This window comes from Candoia aspera, chromosome 1 (genome assembly GCF_035149785.1).
Source record: "Candoia aspera isolate rCanAsp1 chromosome 1, rCanAsp1.hap2, whole genome shotgun sequence".
NCBI classification, from domain to species: domain Eukaryota; kingdom Metazoa; phylum Chordata; class Lepidosauria; order Squamata; family Boidae; genus Candoia; species Candoia aspera.
The window spans coordinates 306,749,144-306,776,964 of NC_086153.1; the positions used below are offsets into that span (position 1 = coordinate 306,749,144).

Here is a 27,821-nt window from a genome sequence, read left to right on the forward strand (position 1 = left end):
CATGGGGCCTGACTTTGGATATACTCTGTATATGCAGAGAGATATAGATAGATATAGATGTCCATATTCACACACACACATACAATATTATGATACTAAAAGTATGGCTAACACTCATTTCCTTTGTTTTAGGAAAGGGATAAGTTCTATTTATCCCGCAGTGTCATCTTAGAGTTACTGCAAGCTCTGAAGTTAAAGTCACCTTTGCCAGACACCAATCTGCTGCTCTTGGTCCAGGTACAAACAATAAAATAACAGTTTCACAGTGAATATTTTTGTCTTTTATACCTCTCCAGTGTTTAAAAGGTTTGAGGTATAGTTAAATGACTGATGGACCTGACAGGGTTTCAGAGGGAGCTGGGGGTTATACCTGAGGATCTGCTGCATGGTACAGTGGAGGCCCTGGCTGCTGCCTGGAATAGGGAGGCGGCCGGGGCCTTGGACAGGATCACGCCTTTGCGACCTCTCTTGTCTCATTGAACCTGGCACTCCCGTGGTTTATGGAGGAGTTGAGGGTTCTGAAGAGGATTAAGACATGTCTACAGTGCTGCCACTGTATGAGAAGACAGGACACCCTGGAGAAGATGCTGATGCTAGGGAGAGTGGAAGGCAAAAGGAAGAGGGGCCGACCAAGGGCAAGATGGATAGATGATATTCTAGAGGTGATGGACTCGTCCCTGGGGGAGCTGGGGGTGTTGACGACCGACAGGAAGCTCTGGCGTGGGCTGGTCCATGAAGTCACGAATAAACAACACGGTGCTGCTGGAGGAAAACAGGACTGAACCTGACCAAACACAAGCTAAAGCCCTATTAAGGCCTACCTTGTGGCGGTAAGAGAGGAGAAACGTCAATATTTCTCCACTCTTATTGCATCCGCAGAATGCTGCCCAGCGACCCTGTTTAAGGTCACTCAATCCCTTCTGGGAAAGAGGGGCCTGGTGACCCATCTTCAGGGCTGTGCTGAGGAGTTTTCTGAGCATCTGCAGGATAAAATTGCTCAGATTTGCTCTAAGCTGGACTCTAAGCATGAGGCAGGGTCTGTGGAGATGCCAAGGGAATGGACTTACCCTGTTATCTGGGAGCAGTTTGATCCTGTTGGGCCCAAGGAAGTGGACAGGATCCTCCAGACTGTAAACACCACCATCTGTCATCTAGATCCATGTCTCTCCTGGCTAGTGAAAGCAGCGCAGGAGGTGACATGTGGTTGGGTCCAAGCGATGGTAAATACATCTTTGAGAGAGGGGGTGTTTCCAGCAGCCTTTAAGGAAGCGCTGGCACACCACCTCCTCAAAAAGCCATCGCTGGACCCTACTGTTTTGGACAACTTTTGTCCAGTTTCCCACCTCCCCTTTTTGGGGAAGGTGGTTGAGAAAGTGGTGGCGCTGCAGCTCCAGAGGCTCCTGAATGAAATAGATTATCTAGACCCCTTTCAGTCGGGTTTCAGGTCCGGATATGGAATGGAAACGGCATTGGTCGCTCTTATGGATGATCTCTGGTAGGAGAGGATGGAGGCAGTGCATCCATCCTTGCTCTTCTTGACCTCTCAACGGCTTTCAATACCATCGACCATGGTATCCTTTTGGGGCGGCTCAGGGGCTGTGGGTGGGTGGTGTGGTTCTGCGCTGGTTCACCTTCTTCCTCCAGGGCTGGTCCCAATCAGTGTTGATAGGGAGTGAGAAATCTGGCCTGCAGCCCCTCCTTTGAGGGGTGCCACAGGGCTCAGTATTCTCTCCACTCCTTTTCAACATCTACATGAAACCGCTGGGCAAGATCATCCGTCATCACAGGATGAGGTATCATCAATATGCCGATGATACTCAATTATACATCTCTGTCCTGAGTGAAGTAAGTGATGCTGTTACCATCCTCTCCTGGTGCCTGGGGACTGTGGGGATCTGGATGGGGAACAACAGGATTCAGCTGAACCCTGGTAAGACAGAGTGGCTGTGGGTGGGGGGCTCCTTGGTATCCAGGAATTTAACATCTTGGGTCTGGATGGGGTTGCACTGCCCAAGACAGACCCAGTGCGGAATCTGGGGGCCTTATTTATTTATTTGATTTCTATAGCCGCCCATCTCAGTGAGTGACTCTGGGCGGCTTACAACAATAAAACTATAAAACAATTACAATTAAAACAGTTAAAATATAAAATAAATACAAAATAAATATACATGGCTGCCAAGTGAGCAATGCATGGATGTTAATACAGCCAAGAGACAGGACCATCCACATGCTCAAGGCCCCAGGCCTGGGCACAAAGCCAGGTCTTCACGGCCTTACGAAAGGCCAACAGGGTTGGGGACATCCTAATTTCTGGAGGGAGGATGTTCCAGAGGACAGGCGCTAAGGAAGAGAAGGCACGCCTTCTAGTTCCTGCCAACCGACACTCCCTGGCTGACGGGATCCACAGCATACCCAACCTACTAGATCGAATTGCTGGACTCATGACTCCTGCTTGAAGAGCAAGTGGCAGTCATGGCCAGGAGGGCCTTTGCGCAACTTTATGTTGTGCGCCAGTTATGCCCTTTCCTGGACCAGGAGGCCCTTCATACAGTCACTCATGCCCTGGTCATCTTCCATATAGACTACTGCAATGTACTCTACATGGAGCTACCCTTGAAGAGTATCTAAAAGCTACAGCTGGTCCAAAACGCAGCTGCACAGGCAATTCTTGGTGCCCCTAGATCGACACATGTTACACCATTGCTTTGCAAGCTGCATTGGGTACCAGTTTGCTTCCGGGTGCAATTCAAGGTGTTGGTTATTACCTTTAAATCCCTTCATGGCATGGGTCCAGGGTACCTGAGGGACTGTCTCATCCCTGTTGCATCAACCCATCCCACCCAATCATGCAGAGAGGGCATGTTATGGACCCCTTCTGTAAGAGAATTCCATCTGGCGGGGTCCAGGAAGTGGGCTTACTCTGCAGTAGCTCCTGCCCTCTGGAACATCTTTCCCCCATAGACAAGACAGATTCCATCTCTTGTGGCCTTCCAAAAACAATTGAAGACCTGGTTCTGCCACCTTGCTTGGGGCTGGAAGGGAAGTAATCACACCTGGAGATGGTCAGTGCCCTAAAATGGCCCTTTTAGATACACATGAATGATATTCCAACTATCATTGTCATCTGGATTTTATATTGTATTTATGTTTAATATTATATTTGTATTTATATTTATTTATGGTATTTTAATGCTTTTATCTTTGTTGTAAACCACCCAGAGTCCCCCCTTTGGGGGGAGATGGGTGGTAGCTAAATTAAATTAAATAAATAAATTAAATAAATAAATAAATGCTTTAAAAAAAATTGCTGCACCATTGAAGCACTGTTACATGCTGTCATCCATCCAACTAAACTGCCACTTGAAGCAGCCAAATTCACCTTTCCGCAAAACCTTTATGATTGTTCAACGCCCAGAATCACTGGTTTGAGATGGGGGGGCTACACAAACCGAATGAATGAATGAATGAATGAATGAATGAATGAATAAATAACTTCATGCTGTGAAGTATTTCATCTTAATGTCAGTTCAAGACTGTTATATTTATGGCTGAATGTCCAGTGTATTTCCTCATCCTATATATATATATATATATATTTGTTGTTGGTTGTCTCTCATGTTTTTAATTCTCAGCTAGAACCAAGATCAAGCAGTTTACAAATGTGATGATCTCCAAGGATAATACAGTAGAATTTCCCATTTAAAATCCTTCCTATCCACTTCTTGATTAAAACACACCTGATATTCATAAATCTAGCTATTCCAATTTGTCTAGCAGAAGAGGAAAAAAAATAATGAGGTGCAACTATTAGCAACTATGTTTGAAAATATCTTTTCCAAAGTAGACAAGAAATGAAGACAGCTTTTAAGACTTATTGTTCCCCATGCAGTTAGTTTATTTATGTAAAAATAAACTAACATTGAAGAGTGAAAATTTCCAGTACTCTTGAAGAAACCGAATGTGATCGCTATATACCCAGAACCTCCCATGACTATAGAACAGCATTGAATAAAATATAAGAACATTTTTTCCTGGATCAGACCAAGGATTATGTGATTGAGGCACTACACAATTTGGCAGGTATAGAACCATAACTCCCCTTCATCTTCTTTTTTCCCCAAGCTGACTGTACTAGCAGAATTAAAAATTATTTGATTCCCAAGTCAAACCTGAGGTGTGTTATTCTTAAACACATAACAAGTCTAGATATGAATCTAATAAATAATGAAATATTTCACAATTAAACTTCATTTATATCCTTTTGCCCAACTTGCATGGTTTAGGAGGTACTGTCAGTGCACCTACAGTAACGTAAATGGTTCTAGGATTTTTAACTATGTTCTTCTTTAAGAAGAAAAAGAAGCACAGGTTCCCCATATATTTTCAAAACGGTGTCAGAATTGCTCCTAGACATAACAATAATATTATTTCTAGACTGTAAGAAGTGGTAGTGTAGGGCAGTGGATTTGAACTAATTGGAAATCTGGAATTGTGAACACAGAATCTATCCCAGGATTCTGTGGTTCCACACCAAATGGTACAAGTTTCCTTCAATAGGTGTGTCAATCTGAAAAACAGAAAAAGCTCCATCCCAAAGAGCTCTCCATATTTGGTAAACAAGACCCTGATCATCTCAACGGTTCTTCTTTGAGGCTAAAGGATTCAGATTACAAGGGCTAAATGAAAGAACACAGCAGATGTCACTTACTCAAGGCAAATTGAGTTTCACATTTTTATATACAGCAGCCTAGCAGTGGCTGACCTCTAATGCAGAATGACTGGTCTGGCAATCACTGGCTCTTAACCATGTCAAGATGGCAATCAGCTGAAACAGAAGCGACCACGACGCAGAGCTCTGCAGACTTGCTCCTAGGGTCACCCACTGTTCCTCATGACGGACAGCCTCTTTTCTCCATTTGAAGCACCTGGCTGTGCTTACACATATTTTTACCTAAGTTACTCTTTCTCATAAGCAGGGATGCATTAAAAACAGATGATATTGGCAAGTATGTTTTCTTATCCTGGAACTGTACCAGGAGGAGGCTTGGCATGGTCCAAAGAGGTAACAGAAGTTTCTAGAGTTCTTCAAAAAGGTCAGTTCCTGGACTGATCAGTTTTGCACATTCAGGAGGCATGGAATAGAGAACTGGAGTGCCCATCACATCCATACCAATGGAAAACAATTTTTGATACTAATAAGTCAATATTAACAAAAATATTAACATGTTTATATAAAAATTAACACGAGTATTGGTTTTTGCTTTTTAGGAAGAAATTGAAAGATTCACCTAATTGCTGAAGATATTCTATTAAAAACAAAAGACTGCTTTTTGTGGTGTGCTCTTGTGCTGTAATTGCTTCGTTTTGGCTATGTCGAGCTGAACGTGACCCAAGGGGCAAGTCTACCGAGCTGTGCATCACGCCATGGGCCATCTTGGTCACTTCTGTTTCAGAAGGTTGTTGTTTTGATATAGTTAAGTACCAGACCAGTCATTCTGCAGTAGAGGTCAGCCACTGACAGGTGGTTGTATTTTAAAATGTAAAACAATTTCCCTTGAATAAGTGACATCTGTTATGTTCTTTCATTCCAGCCCTTGTAATATGAATCCTTTGGTCCCAAGGAAGGAAGGTGGCAATGGGTAGAGTCTTGTTTACCAAATATGGACAGCCCTCAGTACACCTTTTGGGATGGAGCTATTTGTATTTTTTAGATTGACACACTTCTTGAAGGAAACGTGTACCATTTTATATAGAGCCACAGCAGTGCAATTGCACAGAATTTTGGGTTATGTTCTGCATTCACAATTCCAGATTTACAATCAGTTCAAGTCTACTGTCCTGCAATATTACCTCTAAGAAGTATGAATGTCCCCCACAACAAAGCCAACAGTTGTTTACTGTTAGAAATGGGATCTGGGCTAGATAGGCCTTTGGTCAAAGGATGACAAGAGGAGATGGAAATTGCATTCTTGTGATTGCAAAAAGATGTTTACCACAAAGATGGAAGAACATCCACCTCTGTTAATTGTGCAATGGACTTAGTCCTCCCAGAGCAAGTATTCTGTCAAGGAGGCTCAAATTCATTAAAGATAAGGCTATTGATTGTTAGTAATGTTTATGGTTGTTTACTACTTTCTTAATCACGAGCAGCATGCTTAATTACCAACTGCTAAGAAGCAACTACCCACCCTACTACCTATGTTTGTGAGCATCCTGAATATATTGTGAGACATAACATGTTGGATTATTAAAGCTTGTCATAGGTTCTTTGTTCTTAATTCATACATTTATGGAAAAACATTAAAGAGTACGATTTATCTTCTTCTTTCTTGTGAAATGAGCTCCTGAGGAAAGGTGGGCTATAAATCAAATAAGTAAATTGGCAAGGTTGTAGTTCTTGCCAATTTTCTTTTATTGATTCACAACGTTATACTAAAGGTTACATATTGTGTCTTGGTAAATAAAAAGATGTGGAGGCAAATTCTTATTTATGCTTGAACTTCCCACATTGAAAGAAGAGAGGAGGTGATCCTATAAGTAAATATGACTAAATTTAGGACAAGAAAGCTGATCATACTACTCTATGAAGATTTAAACCAAAAATGCTGATTGTGATATCTCTCCAATATTTCAAAGCTATATCTTTTCCCACTCTGCTAGTTGAGATTCTCTGACAACACGAACATTATCTGTGGATGGTCAAGAGAAAGGATAATGTCAAACAATTGAAAGATACTTCAGAAGGTCATTTAGTTCAAACTTGTGCTGGTAAAAGCAATCCATTCCTACGGCATACCTGACTGGAGACCATCCAAACTCCTTCTGCCTAATATTTCAGCTAAATTCTTTTGTAATTTTTGTAATTTAAACCTATTTATTTGAGTTCTACTCTGTGCTGCAGTAGAAAACAAATATGATATATTACTTATATGACAGCATACTCTTCAACAATTTAAAGATGGCTATCACATAATTTCTTAGTTATCTCTTCTCAGTGCTAATTATGCACATCTCATTCTATCTTTCCTTAGCTGCCATATTCTCCAGACCCTTCATCATATTAATTGTCTTTCCCCAGTACATTCCAGTGTGTCATTGTTCTTGTACCGGACCTGTAATTTACCCTCTAAGGCAGTCTTCCCCAGCATGGTGCCTTCCAGACATTTAGCAACAGTTAGCAATGGGAAGGTAGCATGAGAGAGATTTCAAGTTAGGATTAATGCAACTTGAAATCTTCATGTACACCCTAATCTACCTATGGCAGAAACTATTCTCTCTGGACTCAGTCTCACTGCTAGAATTTTTCTCTCCATTCTCAAACCTGCACTGAATGGCCTCCTGGCCACTGCTCATCCACCTATCACTGAAGCCTTTGTCAACATTTATCTCAGGCAACAGATTTTCAAGAAGAAGCACAGCAGACGTTTATCTCTTTTCTGTTCAATTGTGTGTGGATTTCCTTTATACCACTGGCATTAAATCTGTTGCCTATGATGTCTTGGTGCTTTGGAAGCAGTTGATATGGGCAACGATGAGGCATATTGGAAATAAGTATGAGGCATTTGTCTGCCCAGTCTTTTCCTTATGTTATCAGGTAGAAATCTACCTGCTTCCTGAAAGGACAGCGATAGCATTATGAAAAATAATAATATCAAAGTAAATTGCTTTTTACAGAAGCATGGTAGGTGTTGCCTGTTCACATTTGAATGATCTTGAAACACATTTAGTTTAATTTAATTACTGACCCATGATAGGACAAAAAGGAGCAAATACGTGCTTCAGTGGTATTGTACATGCACTCATTGAGAAATGTTACGATTCTTTCATCTTTGTCATTCACAAAATACTTGTATTCACTGGCAAGAGTTTGCAATCACCACCAGCATCATTTGAAATATCATGGCATTAATTAATAGCACATTCCAGCAACATTTATTACTCCATATACAGTATTTTAGGGCAGTTATGCCTTAAGAATCTGTTGCGGTTTCTGTTAGAAAATTGGTAAATCTCACACAGTTCTTCCTCTTTCCATGTGTTCAGTATTATTCAGTCTGAAAATCCCTTGTTCTGTCAAGGGAGGAAGACAAAGAATACATAGGTGAACCAAAAGATCATGAGGTAAAGTAGTCAACATGGACACCAAATACTATACCTTATGGAGAGGACAAACAGCTCCAGGCCTCTGACACCATTCTCTTCTGCTGCCCTGAACCTCTTAAATCAAACTGTGGCTTATCATTTGTATAGCTGCTAGTCTGGGTGTATCTAGGTAGAATGTGGGGGGCACCACTTTGCCCTTTGCTTCAGGCACAAAATGTCTTAGGTTGGCTTGGGTAGAAGAATCCAGAAGAATCCTCCTCCCATCTGTTTAGTAGGCAGTCAGCTTTTACTGTATGTAGTGTTTATGTACTGCATTAGCATAACAAATCTATCCTTGAATAAGTGCCTTATTTGCTGCATTTTTTAGATTCAAAATAAGAGAGAAAGTGGAAAGCATCTTCTACAATCTGTTTTCTCCTGACTGTGGAATATTAGTTAACACTGTGTCCAATAATACAATACTACTACTAATTTCAACAAGTATAGAAAAACATCAGAAGCCCTCAATAAGCAAAATACATGAAAATGGATAAGAAATACAGATATTTTGTTCTGAAATGAAAACCTGTACTGATGTTGTTACAACTACAATTAACACAATGGTACCAGGACTGGATGCCTGTGTAATGGGGCTGAATGAAAAATCTTTTGTTTTAAACTTGTGGATGTAGGACTGGAAAAATAATATGTGCTAATTTTTATATAGTCCGTTTTTAAAAACAATCTGAGTAACTGACATAATATGATTCCCATTCACAGTATATCCATTTGTGTTCTGCAGATTTACCACAAATATCAGCAAGAAGAGACTTCACTGATAATTGCATTTTGCCTTTTATTTCTCATTAGTTTGTTTGCGCAGATGCTGGGACAAAGCTAGCTGAATCAATGATCTTACACAAGCAAATGATTGCTTCTCTCCCTGGAGTAAGTATTAAGACAAATGCCACTTTTTTCCACTCCAATTTTTATACAGAGCCAGATATAGACATTACATTCTTCCTCTGCAGCAGTCATTGGAAATTACCAGTTTGTATGTTGGATTACATCCATGGAATAAATTTGACAAAGATGTAGCTTGCTATTAGCATTACAAAGTTAGGCTGATGATTTGTTGGCCAGCTTTCCCGCAAAATGTTAGATTATGGCTCCAAGAATCCCTGGTTATTTTGATAGCACTGAAGGATTGTCTTAACCTGATGAAGTGGAAATCTATTTGTCTTCATGTGAGGGCACTCCTTTTAGGCACAGAATGTGTTGCAGACGAATATGGGTTTCTATAGACTCCCCCAACGGATACCCTTCAGTTCTGGTGGGACTACCACTTCCAGAATTTCCAGCCAATATGGGGCAATGGGAGTGCTGGCTGGGGAATTCTGGCAATTGCAATCCCAACCTCAGTTTGATGTATTTGCTGCAATGTAGAAAAACAGAATGCAAGAAAGAACATCAGGGTTGGAATAATTTGTATTCGAGGGCGCAGTGCCCAATTTCTTTTATCACCAAATTGCTCAGCCTGGAAGAAGCAGTGTATGGAATTCTTCATCCAACTCATTGGAAGATGCAGAATACTTTGACAGGGCTCTCAGTGACCTTATTTTTACTGTTTGTTGTTCTGTCAAGTAAACTGATCGGCAGAACAGTGGAGAAGACAGAAAGAGGTGTCATTCATCTTCATGTAGACTTTTTATATTAATACAGAGAAGTGAGAAGCACTTGGGTCAGTTGTTAAATACGACACTGGAACTCTTGTTGTTGCTTCCTTATTTTCTGCTTCTAATTTTCAGCAACTAATCTCCAAGTGAGTTTGTGAATTCAAACCAATGCTTGTCGAATAGGTGTGATACCTTCTCACCATACACTGCCTATCTTGGGTTATTGCGAAATTTATTAGGTGCCTTCTGATTTCTTTTTTCCCTCTACCCCCAAACTTATCACTAAGAATATAGTAACAGTAGCTTGATTTTATTCTTACTACAGTCAGTGGAGCTATTCAGTGATTTGTGAATTATTCCTAACTGAGCAATATTCCTCTTAAGATTAATCAGATATTATAAATGCTTTATAACCCTTAAAGTATTGATTCTTTCCGTAGCTCCATTCTACATATGGGCAGTTGTGGACAGGAGATACTGGTTAACTTATGAACATGTAATGACTGAATGTAGGAATAGATGTTGTCATTTTACACTTTAAAGCAGGTGTAGTAATTCTCTTTCAGACACCCTGGGCTTGCATGCTAGCAGGAGATGAGACTAATCTGTGTTGACATGTGAACCTGTCTTGCACACTCTCTCTCTCTCTCACACACATATACATAGAGAAACAAAGCATAGTTCATAGAGGAATAAGGCATTAGAGTCAATCTGTTAATCCTCCACCATGTTTACATGGGATAATATGATTTAAAGATAATTTAACCTTCCATGTAAATGTATTTAGCAACAGGTTTTAGGAACCTAGTTGGAATCATATGGCTGCCTGTTCCATAAGAACTGAAGTTACTTTTCAGAGGCATTCGCACTACAAAGTCCATGTTGCTTTAATGCTGGTTTCAATTTAATTATATGACTTCCCTGCACCAAAATCCTGGGAACTTTAGATTTTGAGCCTTCTTCATTGAGTCAGCTCTTCACTGAGTCAGCCCTGTGAAGAACAGATAGCTTCTTCAGTCAAGTATTTGGTAATGGGAAATTTGATACAATTGGAGGATGCAAAATTGAGAAAGTTGTCTTATTGGTATCACTAGGATAATTCCAGTGTGCCTGTGATTCTGGTAGATTGAGCTGTCAGGGTCTGCTCCTTTCCACTGTGGTGTGATCATTTTCCAGAAGCATTATGTGATCTGAATGGAAGGGGAGGAGGTTGGCCACCTGGTTTAAGGTGGGCAGAATTCCACTGGTATTGGATGTTTTATTTTATTGTACTTTGGGGTAAAGTTGAGCATTTATTTATTTATTTTTCATATTTTAGTGTGGAACAGCAGCAATGGAATGCATGAGGCAGTACATTGGTGAAGTTTTGGATTTTATTGCTGACATGCATACTTTGACCAAATTAAAGGTGAGTTCAGAAAAATCAACTCAGTGTTAGTTTACTGCATTATTATGGAGTTCTATATTATTATCTATATAAGGAGGAAGATTTTTAGGTATCATGTTTGTGAAAACCTAAAATTAAAATGAGGTTTCCATAAAATGGAAAGTGTGCTAGTGTTATGGTTGCTGATATTTCTTCCTGTGAATTCCACTATTCCACTCTAAATTATACCACCTTTCTAGCAGCCTTATCTGATGGGTATAGGAGTATCTTGATTGTGACATGCCACCTGCCAAGGAAATTAATCTACTATCAAACTTAGTTTCTTTTCAGCACTAGACAAGTACCTCTATAGGTCTAAGATTTTTTAAATAGTGATTTTATTAAAAATTACAACAACAACAACAAACTAATACAAACTAAAAGAAAAAAAGAAAACAAAAATGCAGTTAACAAGCAATTTCTGATAGTGATTAGAAAAGGAAATATGCAAATGTAGTTTCCTTAAAGGTGCTGACCATAGTTTGAGCAAGATGGCTTTCTCTCTTCTCCCAGAACTCTAAACCCACCAGAGACTGCTGTGAGTTTGTAGGCGATTTCAAGATCTCTTCTTGTCCAGAGAGGAATTATGAAGAGGCAGTCTTTTTGCCAGCTCTTTATTCTTTTAGTGGAGCCGACCTCAGTTCTCCATTTCCTCCCCGGAAGTCTATAGGTCTAAGATTTTTAACACCTCATCTGTGCTGATTCAAGTCATTAATGTGCAAAACCTTTTTGGGTGCAGAGCCTCCTTTGGATTTGTAGAATTCAAAGTGAGCAGGGCATAGAGCAGAATGAGTGTGGTCAGATCATAAATGGAGATGCATCCATATTTTGATATCATGGCAGCAGCTTGGCTCTACTTCTAGCCAAAGCTCTAGGTTTTCACAAACTCCTTTATAGCTTGTCACTTGAGTACCTGCAGGACCACTTGCTGCAACCAGAATTGTCCCATCCCACTAGATCTTCCAGGGTGAAACTACGTATAGTCCTATGCTTCCAAGAAGTGAAGGGAGCTGAACTGAGCTTTGGAATAGCCTCACAATGGAAATCAGGCTGGCCTCCTTCTCGTTGTCCTTCAGAAAAAATGTTAAAAATGGTGTTATATTGCAGGGTATTCTCCTAAGCTTAAGTACTGTGCCATCCTTTTCCTTTTTATTTCTGTTTTTTTTTTTTTACTTGTTCTATTAACATTCTTTTTAGGGGGTTCATGATTGTTATTTCTATTTTTATCATACCATGGATATTTACATTTCATGCTATAGTGTACACTATGTAAGCTGCTGAAAATCACTAGATTGTGGTGCAGTTTAATAAATAAATGTAAAAATATTTTATCTCACATAAAAACTGATATAAATGCAGTATATTGTTATAGATACCACTGAGTATAAGGTGAAAGATAAATGTTATAAAGTGAGGATTATTTCAAGACTGATATATCTACTTGGAGCCACTACTAGACTAATACATTTAAGCTAGCTCGATGTTCCTCAACCTCAGCAACTTTAAGATGTGTGGACTTCCCTGCTGGCTGGGGAATTCTGGGAATTGAAGTCCATGTGTCTTAAAGTTATTGAGGTTGAGAAACACTGAGCTAGACTAATACCTTTAAAATGTTAAAAAAAAATGGGAAGAACCAACTCCCAGATTTTCTTTATCTCAATTATGGCCACCATACAATGATGGGCATTTTAACTGTCCTAACATTCAGCTTTATGCTTCCTGAATGTGAGCAATTCATAATTGGAATAAATGAATGGGGAGGGAAGTGAATGTGATCAGATCCATTGAGGGAACAGGTGTGATGTGGATTCTTAGGGCTATTTTTCTCTTGGCTTAGGTTACTTTTGAGCAGTTTAGCAAAGAAAAAAAATGATGGAATCATTCTTACAAAAAAATATGTAATGAGGACAAAAAGCAAAGCAGAATTATCTGTCTACTTCATTATGTGATAGTAGTTTGTAAATGGCTTTCCCAAGATATTTAAAGTTATCCAGTATTCACTTTCTGGTATAAACTGTTTTCTGATGCTGGCTGGGAATTCTGAGAATTGCAGTTCCCAACATTACTGGAAGGTCCCAGGTAAATAAATAGTGTATTTTCAGTTGAATTGCACAAGTTCCTTGACCTTTAAAATACTTTTGATATCTTTCCACTACAGAGTCACATGAAAACCTGTTCCCAGCCATTGCATGAGGATACTTTTGGTGGACATCTCAAAGTGGGCTTAGCACAGATTGCTGCAATGGAAATCTCACGGGGCAACCACAGGGATAACAAGGCTGTGGTTCGTTACTTGCCTTGGCTGTACCATCCTCCCTCTGCAATGCAACAAGGGTAAAAAGCTGTGGTCATGATTAGAATAAAAATACAAACTTGAAATAGGTCACCAAATGGTGGACCAAAGGGGAAACTTTGCGCATTTATGACCAGGATAGACACAGGTATTCTTAACATTGAACCATAGTTCCAACAGCCATCATCTTCACAATTTATATATCAAATTGGAAGATATAGGGATGAGGAACTACATAGTGACAAAGTATTGCGGTCTGACTACTAGGAAAACTGAATCTCCTTCAGGGGATTGTGTGTGTTTGTGGGGGAATCCTAATGTTGCCAAACTATCATATCATTAGCCAACATGGTCAAAGATGGGAGCTACTGGGCATTCTAGTTAAACAGCATACTGTACCTGGGGCTCGGGCTGCCCTTGAAGATCACTCAGAAGCTACAGCTAGTCTAGGATGCAGCAGCACAGGTAGCTATGGGTACACTATGGTACACCCACGTAATTAGAAGCTGTACTGGCTTCCAGTAGTCTTCCAGTGTAATTCAAGATGCTGGTTATTACCTATAAAGCTCTTTATGGCACAGGGTCCAAGTTATTTGTGGGATTGGCTAATTATTTCTGCCCATCCCACAAGATCCAATGGGGTGGGCATGTCTTCTTTTAAATAACACCATCTCATGGAAACCCAGAGATATACATCCCAAAGGACATGCCTTGTGAAACAGCATACCCCCTCAAGATTAGGATGACTCTGAACTTGCTGACATTTTATAAGGTGCTTAAAACTTGTTTTTCCCCTCAGACATTGTGCCAAGGTGCTAAGTACCTAAACATTCTTGTTTTTATGAGCTACTGGATGGACTGAGATTGGCCTTGGACATGTTCTGTTTTTCTCTGTGTTGTTTTAGAATTTGTTTTGGTCAGTTTTAATCCAATCTTGGCCTTCCAGAGTTGCATCTGTGAGTGGGACAGCTATACAAATTGAATAAACTTTTAAAAATGGAAAAACCTGGTGGACCACAGTTTCAACATCCTTGGCATGTCTCTTCAACAAAAATGATATCCCAAGGGCAGATATCTACATCTGCAATAGAATACTAATAATGGTATATGTACTGTTTGTCATTAATTGATTGTCTAGAATTGTATTCTTAATGTGTACCTCTTCAAATAATATATATTTGATAAAATTAAAACTAAAACTTACATTCTTTTCTAACAGGCCCAAAGAATTCATTGAATGTGTGTCTCATATTCGGCTACTCTCCTGGCTACTGTTGGGGTCTCTGACACATAATGTTGTCTGTCCAAATTCCCCTTCAGCTTGTATGCCCATTCCACTGGATGCAGGTTCCCATGTCGCTGATCACCTAATTGTGATCCTGATTGGGTTTCCAGAGCAGTCTAAGGTAAGAGACTTTTGCAAGAGACGATCAGAGTATGACATACCACTATACAACAGGAATGTACAGTCCTGAGCATGGTTCCAAAACTCTTCCAGAAGTTGCCATCAAAGTGTAATGTTTAATATGACAGATGGTGCAAAGTATTAATTATATGAAAAGTATTTATAGTAAGTCTGCCCAATCTATTTTTTAGACCTCTGCAAGCCACACGAAGTTGAATCTAGCCCTCAGCCCCTCTGAACTGCACATATAGATTGCAGCCTAATTATCCTTTGTGAATTAACCTGGTTAATGAAGCTCATTGTTAGAGTTCTTGTCCCTTGGTGGGATTCAAAGAACTATTTGCTTGCCAGTAGTTTATTTCATTTTTGAAAAGAAATTTAATTTTATTCATAATAAGCAACACCATTCAAAGGTGCTGTTTCTTAAAGTATCTGAGTTTTTGGAAACATGGCAAGAAGGGATTTTGCAGCCTTTAGTTCAGGAGCAGATCTTTTTTTCCCCTCTTGCTTGCCATCCCAGTCACATTCTCTGCTCCAGAGTCCAAGAACAAACTCACTGACATCTGGCCTCACTGCATTTTTCTTGCCAAAGTCCAACAGTTCAGATCAGCTCAGTCATGAATCATTGAAGATCATCCAAAATCTTACTTTGCAGGAAGTCTCTTCCATCATCCCTGCTACCCTTCCCCACCAAACACACTTAAAGGGAACTGCAGCCTTTTATACTTGGACAAGTGCCAGGTGGTATCTGGCTTTACACATGCAGCACAGTACATGTTAGATTTGGTTCAGATGGAGCTGGTAATCTGAAGACGGATGAGTTCTGTGTGAGTCTCTTATCATGAACAGATCAGTCACCAGTCAGGTTTAGACTGACATCCAGTATGAATTGTGGAACTGTTCTGATGCAAAAACCATCATGAGTTTGAGAAGCCAGCTTCCAGTCTGAGATCTTCCATGAGCTTCTTTGCAATCCACTTTAAACAAGCTTTGCTTCCCAATCTTCAACCAGTAGTGGGAGCTGTAAGGACAATTTTTCTCCTCCCTCCTGGGGCATCTAGTAAGAAAAATATCAAATCCCTAGTTGTGAACAAGCAAGAACAACATTGCTTCAGAAAAGGGCATCACAAGCTTAGTCAGGAAATTTATTTATTTATTTTATTTTATTTATTTTCTATCCCACCTTTATTAATTTTATAAATAACTCAAGGCAGGGAACATACCTCATACTCCTTCCTCCTCCTATTTTCCCCACAACAACCAGGGCCACAACTGGGGGGGGGGGGAGTGGGGCATGTGCCCTGGGCGCCGCGCTGGGGGGGGTGCCAAAATGAACACTGGGAGGGTGTGCCAAAATGGGCGTGGAATCCATGTTTGCCCCGGGTGACACAGACCCTAGTTGAGGCCCTGACAACAACAACCCTGTGAGGTGAGTTGGGCTGGGAGAGAGTGACTGGCCCAAAGTCACCCAACTGGCTTTCATGCCTAAGGCAGGACTAGAACTCTCAGTATCCTGGCTTCTAGCCCGTTGCCTTAATCACTAGACCAAACTGGCCTCGCTCAGCATTTTTCCTTGGAACCTCTATTTTCAAGGTCTGCATAATTACTGTCAAAGCTAACAAAAGCTGTGGTGTTCCCACATTAATGAGAATGTTTCCATTTTTTATTTTCCAACCCATAGTCTTCAAGCTTGTTTATTTCTTTGCCTTATTTCAGTACATGAATATAAACTAATAATTTAAGTGTGAATGTCATATCACTCTACTGACAGGAAAGAGTCTGAGAGAATTCTTGACAGATTCATTATAATTTCAGATTACTTTGATATGTATATGTGTGTGTATGTACTGGAACAATGAATTGTTACGCTCTTGTATTCGGAGAGACAATATACACATTCGAAGCAAAACAAAAGCTTTGTTTTCCTTATTTTTCTTCCTGCAGACATCTGTCTTGCATATGTGTTCTCTCTTCCATGCCTTTATATTTGCTCAGCTGTGGACAGTATATTGTGAACAAGCCGCAGTTGCTCCTACAGTCCAAAATCAAAATGAATTTAGTTTCACAGCAGTCCTCACAGCTCTGGAATTTTGGAGCCGAGTAACACCAAGTATCCTCCAGCTGATGGCACATAACAAGGTGGTAAGTCAGATATAATGATCCCAACTCATTTTACTGAATCTAAACCAATAAACAATTATTTAAAAATCTATGGCTATATATTCACAGTCACAGTCACATTCAAATACATGTACCATGCACCTCACAGCAGAGAAACAGACTTGCAGAAGTGCATACTTCAATAGCAGTTCACATGTTTTGTTTATTCATAGGATAACACTGACATATATCAGAAACACCTCAGAAACAACCGACAGATGTTACAACCACATAGTATCACCATAGCACACAATCCAACCAAAGCCCTCCAGAACATCTTAAGCAAACCAAAAGACCCAGTAGCCCAAGAAGAAAAAACAGGAATCATCTACAACATACAGTGCAAAGACTGTAACAGCCACTATGTAGGACAGACAGGAAGAAGACTAGCAGAGCACATCCACGAACATCAACTATCAGTCAGAAGTCACAATGAAAACTCCTTAATCTCACAACACATGGACAGGCTCAACCATGGTTTCAGCTGGAAAACTGTGAGCATCCTAGACCAGGCCAAATCCAAAAACACTAGGGAATTCCTGGAAGCTTGGCATTCAGACAAATCAGCCATCAATAGACATATAGAGATAAACCACATTTACACACCATTCAAAAGAGACAATAAAAAAGCTAAGAAGGAAACAAAAAGACCAGAACCCATCCTACAGCCTACATCCAGATAAACAGGGATTAATACCAGACAAACAGTCAAGCAGAAAACAATATCCTAATCAAGGAACTACCAAGGATAAAACCATACCCCCACCCCACCAAAGCTGGCAGGGCAAGCTACTGTATATAAACAGGGAGCAAAACCCCACACTCACTAACACTGATGATGTTACCTAGTTGGTTATGAAACGTCTGCAAGCAAACAACCAAGCTCAGAGAGCACCAAGGACACCACAGTCATAGGCATCTTCAGATAGACTAGAAGATACTTCTGTTAAAAACTCAGCTCAAAGATCTAACCTGGTATAAGGCAGGTTTTGCAAATTCATCCAGGTTGTCTTAATCAAGAATGAAATAAAGAAAATGTGAACTATTTTTTTTTTGCATTTGGGGGAGGAGAGCTTATAGAAAAAACGGGTACTTTAAACTGCCCCAATGTTTCCTGGTTCTAGCCACTTTTGGAACAGCATGCAAAGCTTGATGTGGTCTTCAAAGGACCCAAAGTTGTGTGTGCCCATTCTTTATTGTTTTTAATCATTATTCTCTCTCTCTCTCTCCTGGGCAATGCTATTCATTGAAATAGAAGGAAGGCAAGCCCTTTAGGTAGCCAGCTTTATGGGTTTAGTATTTAGGTAGCCTGTTTAAGTACGGGGAACTATGGGTAAAAGGGAAGGTTAGTCTTCTTCTGTTGTAGCTGCTCTATCATTATAGATTCTTTTGCAGGTCCATGTTTGTGCTGTGTTACTAATGATGCTTGCACAATAGTTCATAAAAATACAGCAAGTAATGATATTTATCCCATTCGCAAAATCACTACATGAGCATGGTGAGTTGTAAATGAATACCACCATGATTGGGTAGCAGTTTATAATGGAGGATAGGCAGAAAAGGGTGTAACTCCTAATACAGATGTGCTCGGTTCCATTTAATCTGGAAGCAATCACTTGTCAAACTCATGGCATGAGGAATGCCTAACATATAAATCATGTTTTTATAGTGACTGTTGTGACTGATTTAACTTTCAAATACTTTCTCTGTATCTGGCTGCAGTGTTTTGAAATGTAATTAACTGGTCCTTCTAAGTAATGATGAACACCGTTCAGAAAGAAAGTAACTTTGTTAATAATATTTTAGGGCATCTGTTGTGCAAATGTTGGAAGATGTAGAGCATCATTTTGCTACATTTACTGTAGAATTTAATTCTGAATAAATATCATACAGATATGCATACCTGTACTGTAGTTCAAGGTAAACTTAAATTTGCATTTTGTTGATTATTTAATGTGAAATCTCTCTCTCTCTGAATAGTGATCAAGTTAGATTAATTGTATGAAACGTTTATTTTTGCTTTCATGGTATTATTATAGTGGACATTCATTTTAGTGCAGTACATCTCTCTCTTCCCAGATGGTAGAAATGGTGTGTCTCCATGTGATCAGTTTAATGGAGGCTTTGCAAGAATGTAATTCCACTATCTTTGTCAAGGTATGTCAGCCCTCTGGGGGAAGGCAGAATTTTTTTTAAAAAATGACTGCAATCTAAAGGGTTTTGTGTGTGTGCTTCCTGGTCTTCCAAGCACCCCTTTGCATTGTTCCCAGAAAAAGGCTTTTGGAGATTTGTGGGCTTTCTGAAATAGCTTTTGACGGAGTATAAAATGTTGTAGTGAGATGTCAATAAGACTGGATTTTTTTCCTATCCTGGAGCAAGGATGGGAATCTGAAAGAAATTCTTCACATATGACCTCCCAGGGATTAAAAAAAAGTTATAATAATTAAATGCAGCTGTTGAAGTAGTTTTCAGTGCTGCTTTTATATAACTTGGCTATAACATTGTCCAAAACAGATGTAGTTATTAACAAGATAGAGACAAAAATATTATCATTGGTTCCTTTGTGGCTTGTTCTAATAATTTCTGAGAAAAGAATTACATTACACAAAACAGCACTGTTGCCAATGGATGAAGGATGTTTTGTATTTGCCCTGTTATATCAGAAAGAATTCTCAGGAGTGCTGCAGGAAGAACTAATAGGTTTGGCACAGCTTCCCACTTGTACCTCCCTTCTGCTTTATATTTGGCAAGAGTAAGATTGCCTCAAGCCATTTCCCTCTTTAGAGGAAGCCCTGTGGTCTTTTACTCACTTGCACCTAATCACAGTATAAACAAGACATCCTGGTGACATCTTTTTTCTGCCAGGTTCCCATGATATCATTTTCATCTCATCTCTAGTTCATGAGACAAGCTTAAGGCATCCTTAGCTGTACTAGTGTTAAAGTAATGTTTTCCACCTTAAGCCAACAGCGTCTGATGGGAATTTCATGGTGTATAAAATCTGTTATACTTCACCATCCATTACTTGGGAGTCAAAGGCAGATGTTCTGTAGTGGTGATCAGAACAGGGCTTATTGGCTGCATCAGGTTGATGCAGGCTTGCCCCCTCAGATCCCTGGTCACCCTTGCATGCTGCCATTATACTAGTGTCCCCCAAAGAGCTGGTTTAAGATGCTGGAGATCCACAAAGTTGGAGGACTGATCAATTTTTCATTGGTAAGAACTCCTGCCTCCAAGTTCTCCCTGCTCTTCACCATTTCAAAGGCTTTAGACTTATTGTATACATGGGGGGTAGGGGTGCAGGGGGCAAGATATAGTGTTGTGGCAGCTTTTAGCCTCTTCCATAGCGACTGCAGTAATTTTATACAAATCACCCAATGAATAAAAACAGTCTGAATGTTCCCCCCATCCCACACCACAATCCCTCACTTGGAGAAACCACTAAGGGTTAGAGGTTAGCTGCATGGAATAAATCTGGATTGGCTTCCCAGGGTTTGGGGGAGTAAAAACAATGGCACTGTGGATGTACCTTGAAATATGTAATAGTGATAGGAGAATTAAAAAGAGCATGTCTGTACAACAGTGTATTTGGTTCCCGATGTTTTGGTTGGAAGAACATACAAAATAGTTCTTACCTTCTGGGAAGATGAGAACCAAAGGTAATGTGCATCTACCTAAGGATGCAAGCTTACATTGTCACTGCATGCTTTTTAAGATCAAGATGAGAAGCATTTGCTCACAAATACTTATTTTAAGTGATTATATAAGCAAACAATTCATGTGGAAACATTAAATAGGTACATTTCATATATCCATGAATGGGATTCTAGAACTTTGTTGGATTCATAGACACGGCTCCAAAAATAGCTGCATTACTATTTTTCAATATTTCTACATGAACGCACTCATGTGATGCTTTTCAAAACTGTGTGTGTGCTTTCAATATATTTTTTTAATCATAAACAGGGCAAAGATAATGCTCACAAAGAAAATTTGTGAGCATAGGAACTGCCTTTCTAAATCAGATCAAAATACATCTACTCCAGCATTTTGTCTAGTTCTGCTTTTTCTCAAAGAGGACAGAATATTGATGGCCTTACCTTGTTATTTGGCATCAGAAATAACAAGGTATATTGCTTTGGGATCTGAAGTTTCTATTTAGCCTTCATGGTTAGGAAGTATTGATGGTAAATCCAATCTGCTTCTAATGAAAAGTGTCCTTGATTACAAGTTTAGATGTCTAAGTCCTCTCTAATAAGAAAGTTGGCACAGTTTCAATATTGTCCATAACAAATTCATGCTATGTCAGGAACAATCCAGATATGGTTATAACTGCGTATCTCTCAAAGCTGTTTGGGTTTCTTCTTGCACAGTAGGAAGAAATGTTTCTTCTAGCTTCACCTTTGTGGATAGTTGACAATCACTCTAATTGTAATGTGGTTGAGCACATTATTGAAATGCTTATTCCTTCACTGGGATTCCCTAAACAATGCCATTGCTCGTAAGGTGCATGAAATAAGGACTGGCCCTGACCCCATCGGTGGAACCCAGCCAAATATTATGTCATCTACTCTAGCCAATGAAATCATGTTCTCTGAATAGTGCTTTAGCTCATCCTGTTAATACTGATTCAATTTTGCATGTTGCTGGTAGGAGCTTAATTGGAAGAAAGTGAAACTTGATATCATTTAAAGGAACATTTTAGAACAGTATGTCCAGCCTTTAAAATAATCGTAGATAACATATCAAAAATGTCTTCACTTTTAAAATAAATCTGCCTTACAGTTAAAACACATTGCTACCAGCTTTTTTACTTTCTTCCACTATCCCAAAAATGAGAATCTGAAGTAGTAAATGCCAGAAACAACTGCAGCTAACAGATTATCTTCAGGCAGATCTTCCTGGGGTAGGAAAATAGATAAACACATAAGATTACAGGTTATTTGCTTTAAGTACTGTATGAATCAAAGCAACTCACACAGTGCCTATGTAAATATTCAGTGCTGCAAACTCATACCATAGTGAGCCATAGGTGCCTTACTTCCCTGGTTAACTTCTAAAGGATGCTGTATTGTTAAGAACTATATATTCCAACTGCATGGGACATTTCTGGATCATGTCACTATTTACTGAAATGTGTGGGTTGATAGATCAGTTTAATCTTTAAATAGTGACTTAAATGTACTATTAATTTACCTGGTTTTTCCATTACTACGGTATCTGAAATCCTGGTTCCCTGTGTGAGATTGACATAACTGCAGGGATGGGGAACCTGTAGCTGTTCAGACATCTCATCTCATCTCATCTCATCTCATCTCATCTCATCTCATCTCATCTCATCTCATCTCATCTCATCTCATCTCATCTCATCTCATCTCATCTCATCTCATCTCATCTCATCTCATCTCATCTCATCTCATCTCATCTCATCTCATCTCATCTCTCTATCATTTTTGGCCAATGCTCAAGAATGAGAGGAGTTATTGTCCAACAACTTCTGGAGAGCCATTGGTTCCCCACTTGTCTGTAATGAATATCTTCCTTATTTGCTTTCTTGCAGCACTAACATTTTGCAGGAGGAAAAGAAATGGCAAAAGATTTAACTTTTTATCACTTCAGAAATGCCATAGAATATGGCACTTTCAGCCAAAGGTCACTTTTTCATATGAACTTTATGATGCTGTTGACTGTGTTCTTGACCAAAAAACAAGTCTCATGAATGTCTAGCTAATCCATTTAGAATACGGCTTTCAAGGATGGGGAAATCTGTGCCCCTTCAAATGTTGTTGGACTCCCAATAGGCAATTCGGCAACCACTGGAGATCAACAAGTTCCCTCCCCTCCCCTTTATATGATGCATTGAAAACCTCTGCAGTAAGAGAAGGAAGTTTTGAAGTTATCTGGGTTTGTGAGGGATAGTTATTACAGAGAGATAGAAAGAGAAGTAATGGTGTGAATTAGCTTTCAGTGCCAGATTCCTTTCTTGGCTCTCTTCCTCTGTGAGTTTTGTGCTTGAAAACTGTTACTTGGGAAGGAAGGGACAGCTAGTAGGTGGCCAAAGTTTCCATCAAAATTGAGGGAGAGCCTTTCATTGTGGAAATAAAAAGATAGATAGAAGCAGCATCTGTTGGCATGCAGGATTACTGGAATTGAATGTTTTAAGGCAACCCTTCCTAAACCTAGTGCCCCCCCAAATGCTTGAACAAGTTGGCTTGGCAATTCTAGGATTTGAAATCCCAAACTATCTAGTCAGTACCAGCCTGGGTGTGGCTGCACTAGGCTATTCCCCTATCCCTAATGTGGATGAATGAAAGATTCAAGCAGAAGTCAATTTTTTGATACCGAACCTGGCAAAATTCATTAGGGTTTTGACATCTTTGCTACACATCACTTCTAAAAGACAGTGTATACAAAGCCTCCATATCCAAGCTGCTTCCACTTGTAGTTGCTTGCCACATTCATGGAGCCACGTTTTGGATACAACTGAAAATCTTTCTTTTTCCAGTCAATGCTGGTGCCATGAAGACAGCGGCCTTAATCTAGATGACACGCTGGCTGCTGTTGTGTCATACAAATAGCAACAGACACTATGTGAAGTTTATATCAGATTGTTTTAGTTGAAAACTATTTGAAAATGTGATCCATGCCCTGTTTTAGATTAATTCTTGAATACAACATTTTAAATAGTTGTTGGTACTTTGAATAGTTTGATAAATATAAAAGCTTCTAAATTTATACTTGAGCAGTAAAATATATTAGAATCCTGGAAGTTATTTCTAGGAAAATATAATGCTTTAACAAAGCTGCTTGTGTACATTATGAATGAATGTTATTACTAGGGTTATTGTATAATATAACAATAAGGTGGTTGTTATAAATACATTATGGACAAGCTGAGTACAGTAACACTGAGTTGTTCCTTTCTGTCAGCTCATCCCAATGTGGCTACCAATGATTCAATCCAATCTAAAGGTAGGTTCACCTTAGTGTGTTCCTGGCATGTTAACATTTGTTTTAACTGAATAAAAGTACTGTACATTAAACTATGCATCCATTCCAAATTTGATTCATCAACCACGATGCTCTGAGACCTGGTTTGCATACACATGAACATAGTTTAACTGATGTCTAGTAAATACAGGCATGCTTGGATATCGTTGAAGAGCACTGAACTGGGTCATGAACTGTTCCTTCATGAATGCAGGGGCCTTTTTTATTGGCCAAATAAACCAGAATGCAGCAGTTTTCTGCTGAAGGAATGGGAAAGCAAGTCATTATTAATTCCGCTTCTTCCTTGCAGTCTCCCCAGCACCACCTCCCTCACTACTCGAGATTTCCAAGGGCAAGGAGAGGGAGCAATTGGGAAGCGCAGCTTGCATCCCTTTTGCCCCTGGGATCTTCCTTTTTCTCCACACTGCTCTGGATCCACTCCAGCTTTCTGTCTTCAATAACATTGGGTGGAACGTGTGCAGAATGGGCGGTTTCCCTTTTAAAGGGCCAGAGTATGACCAGCATAGACTCACCTGAGATGGTCAGATGGGGATTATATTTACATAAATATATAAAAATAGCCAGAGCAGACAAAAGAGAGCCAGAGAGAGAAAAGACTGAATACCCCGAGGTTTATCGAATACCAAAAAGAAGCAAGCCTCTTAACAGCCACAACAGAACCAAGTGAATGAGGATTAAGCATGTTCAGGAACTGGTGTCACAGAAGGAGCTGTGATAGCTGGAAGAGGAAAAAAAGAAGGGAGGAGAAAATGGATTGGCTTGAGGGAACTCCTCAAAGTTTATACGGAACTGGAGGAAATGACTAATACAGGGCCACTCTGATCAGGGGCTGAGGATATATTCCAACATTATGTTGAAAGTCCTACTTGTGGTTATAGTGTGAACTAACACTGGTTCCAAAGGCGTCAGCCTTCTAAATTTGAGCTTGCAGCTACTGAAGAAAGTTACCTTTCTGTAGTGGCCCCTTCTTTATGAAACTTCCTTCCCTCCTTTATGGATGTGGCTCAGTATGATGAGTTACAAGTGGTAGTTTTTTCAGGTTTGTAATGGCCTTTCATTAAATGCTAATGCTTCTTACTGGATTATCTCATTATGGCCTTTTGTTAGCCTTAATCGCTGTTTAAATTGCTTTGAGTTGATTTTAAAAAATAGAGAACTGACCGTAAAACTTGTGCATATTTTAACAGCATTTATCTGCTGGTCTCCAGCTCCGCCTGCAAGCTATTCAGAACAATGTGAACCATCATAGCCTTAGAATGTTACAGGGATCCGTTCAGATGAACACTAACACCTCTGTCCTCCGCAAGTGGCTGCAGTGTACCCAGTTCAAAATGGCTCAAGTGGAAATCCAGTCATCGGAAGCAGCATCTCAGTTTTATCCTTTATGAGTTGGATGGAATGTTCTGAGAACCTGTTAGTCTAGCAATAATAGGGCTAAAGCTATAAGGCAAAAGGCCATCTTTAGAAACCATATAACAGTACTGTAGCTACATTTTTGTTTTGGTCTTGTAGAGAGAAGAAAGTCAAATGGCTAAAGATAGTGGGCTGGCTGTGTCCATCAGTAACCAAAAGCATGTTCTGGCTGATGCGTAAGAGACATAAAATTTCCTCTCTGAAATGAGAGGTTTGCTCATTGAAGCCTGAGCCGATGCATATAGCAAGCTGTTTAAATACATGTATTTGAAAATATTCATTTATTAAAGAAAATGACTGTTTTCCCTGTTAGGATTTATATACACACATGCACAGGTGTGTTTGTGTGTGTGTGTGTACACACACAAAGAGAGAGTTGTGTATGTTCAGATATCTATGTACGCTGCTGTTTTTTACATTATAAGCTGCATTTTTGCTGTCTTCAGAGTTAAACTTGGTAATGCAATAAATCAGCCCTGTCCAACCTCATGTCCTCCATATGGTTTGGACTACAAATTAATGTGGATGTGATGGGTTTGGATGATGGGAGCTGCAGTCCAACACATCTGGAGGCCACCAGGTTGAGGAAGCCAGAACTCTTCTCATTATAAATAGTGACCTTGCAGTGAGTAATTTCCCAGGCTTTCCTATCCATTTCCCCCTCCAATTTCTATCAGCAACTTGCAAGCATGGCCAGTGCCAAAAGAAAGAAAAGGGAAGGCAGGCAGGCAGGCAGGCAGGCAGGCAGGCAGGCTTCCAGATTAAACATTCATTCTCCCTCCACTCATGATATGCGCCTCTTGGCTGATAGGTACCCCTTGCAAGCTGGGGTAGGAGCGGTATTGTTCTGGGGTCAATGCTGGCATTTTGCCCAGGGGAACAGAGACATCCAAAGCCAACCCTGCTTACTTACAAAGTGCACTTAGAAATTAGGTAGGTAAACTATGCCAGTTAACTTGTCTTTTTTAAAAAGAACTATTGAGTAAGTTTAAGTACTTTAACTTGGTTTCATTGCCAGTATTTTTTCTTGCAATTCTTAGGTAATTCTCTGCATATTACTACCTGTATGATATACTGTATTCTATTCCTTCTTATATACTTGTACACACTAAGATTTGAAATAGGTCCCATTCATATGGTTGCCAGAGAGAACATGGAATGCTTCAGGCTTCCTGGGGGAATTGGTTTCGGGTTATAAATTTACATACAGTAAATGGAAAATATATATGGAAACACTGCATAAAAAGCAATGTTAAATATTTTTTAAAAGTGAATTTTAATAGCATTGAGAGAGACTGATCCACTGAGATGTACAGACTAGCCACTGGTCGCAGTGGGCTTTGGATCAGCACCTTTGAATAGCAGAACTTCTTGTAATTAAAACTGAACTTTTTTGTGGGTATACATAACTGAAAAATATTGTATTTATTGCTGTAATCTACTGAAGTAAAGATTTAAGCTTTATATGAAAATGCTATTAAAAGCATAACTCTTTAATACCCTGAATAACATTGGTTATTATTCTGTAAAAAATAAATTCATTAGCATATTAGGCGGCACTGGTTTTCATTATTATTCCTATGAACCTCCAGTGAACCTTGGCTGACCTTAAAAAAAAAAAAGCAAAGCAGGCCTGAAGCTGGTTGATACTAGGTTGAGAGACCATTGGAAATCACAGGGTTTTTACGTCTAGTGGGAAGTGAAACACAAAACCAAAGAAAACCTGGGAGAAGGCTTTTTGCGTATTGTATCCAAGAAAACGACAGGGGTGAATTGCTCCTGCAGTCACCAGGAGTGGAGGTTGGGTTGAGAGAGACTTTTGCTGCACCAGTTTTTCCATACAATAGTGATGTGAACAAACAAAGAGTGTCTTGCTAGTAATCACTTGCAGGGCTTTCACGAGCTGGTTTATGAGTGGTATATTTTAGTTGCTCATCTGGAAAAACAGAAGGTGTTCATAGACAGACAGATCCTGCCACCATCAGCCAAAAAACCCCCCACAAAAGGCAAAAACATTGTGCAGCTGTCTCATGTTTTCCTGTCTAATGTGGGGAAAAAAGAGGATGACCAGCAGCTAGGCGGCTGGGCCCAGTTACAAGAGCATGGCTTCACCTTCATCTTCAAGTAAGTCTATGCGGTTGCTTAGAGCTGACTTGATGGCCCTTAATCAGTAATCAGGGCCATCTCTTACCTGAGAAAAATGTCAAAAAAGGCATGGAAAATACTGGAAGATTACAAATGAAAGATAGACACACAAACTGAAATTCAGTGAATAAGACAGAGTGATTGTACAATATACCCATGCAGTACAGCAGGGCATCTGGAGGAATAATAAGATTATGCACGGCACAC

The 27,821-nt window shown here is 39.7% G+C and overlaps 1 protein-coding gene across 1 annotated transcript in view; it reads left to right on the forward strand.

Moving 5' to 3' along the window:
• UNC79 (unc-79 homolog, NALCN channel complex subunit) overlaps window positions 1-25,830 on the forward strand; it is a 142,632-nt gene extending 116,802 nt beyond the window's left edge. Inside the window, exons 44-52 of the mRNA XM_063290266.1 lie at window positions 133-237; window positions 8,956-9,033; window positions 11,080-11,169; window positions 13,346-13,521; window positions 14,700-14,886; window positions 16,830-17,027; window positions 19,125-19,202; window positions 23,976-24,017; window positions 25,244-25,830. Coding sequence (XP_063146336.1) covers window positions 133-237; window positions 8,956-9,033; window positions 11,080-11,169; window positions 13,346-13,521; window positions 14,700-14,886; window positions 16,830-17,027; window positions 19,125-19,202; window positions 23,976-24,017; window positions 25,244-25,444 — 1,155 coding nt within the window. The 3' untranslated portion in view covers window positions 25,445-25,830. The remainder of the gene's footprint in view (window positions 1-132; window positions 238-8,955; window positions 9,034-11,079; window positions 11,170-13,345; window positions 13,522-14,699; window positions 14,887-16,829; window positions 17,028-19,124; window positions 19,203-23,975; window positions 24,018-25,243) is intronic.
• The last annotated feature ends 1,991 nt before the right edge of the window (window positions 25,831-27,821 follow it).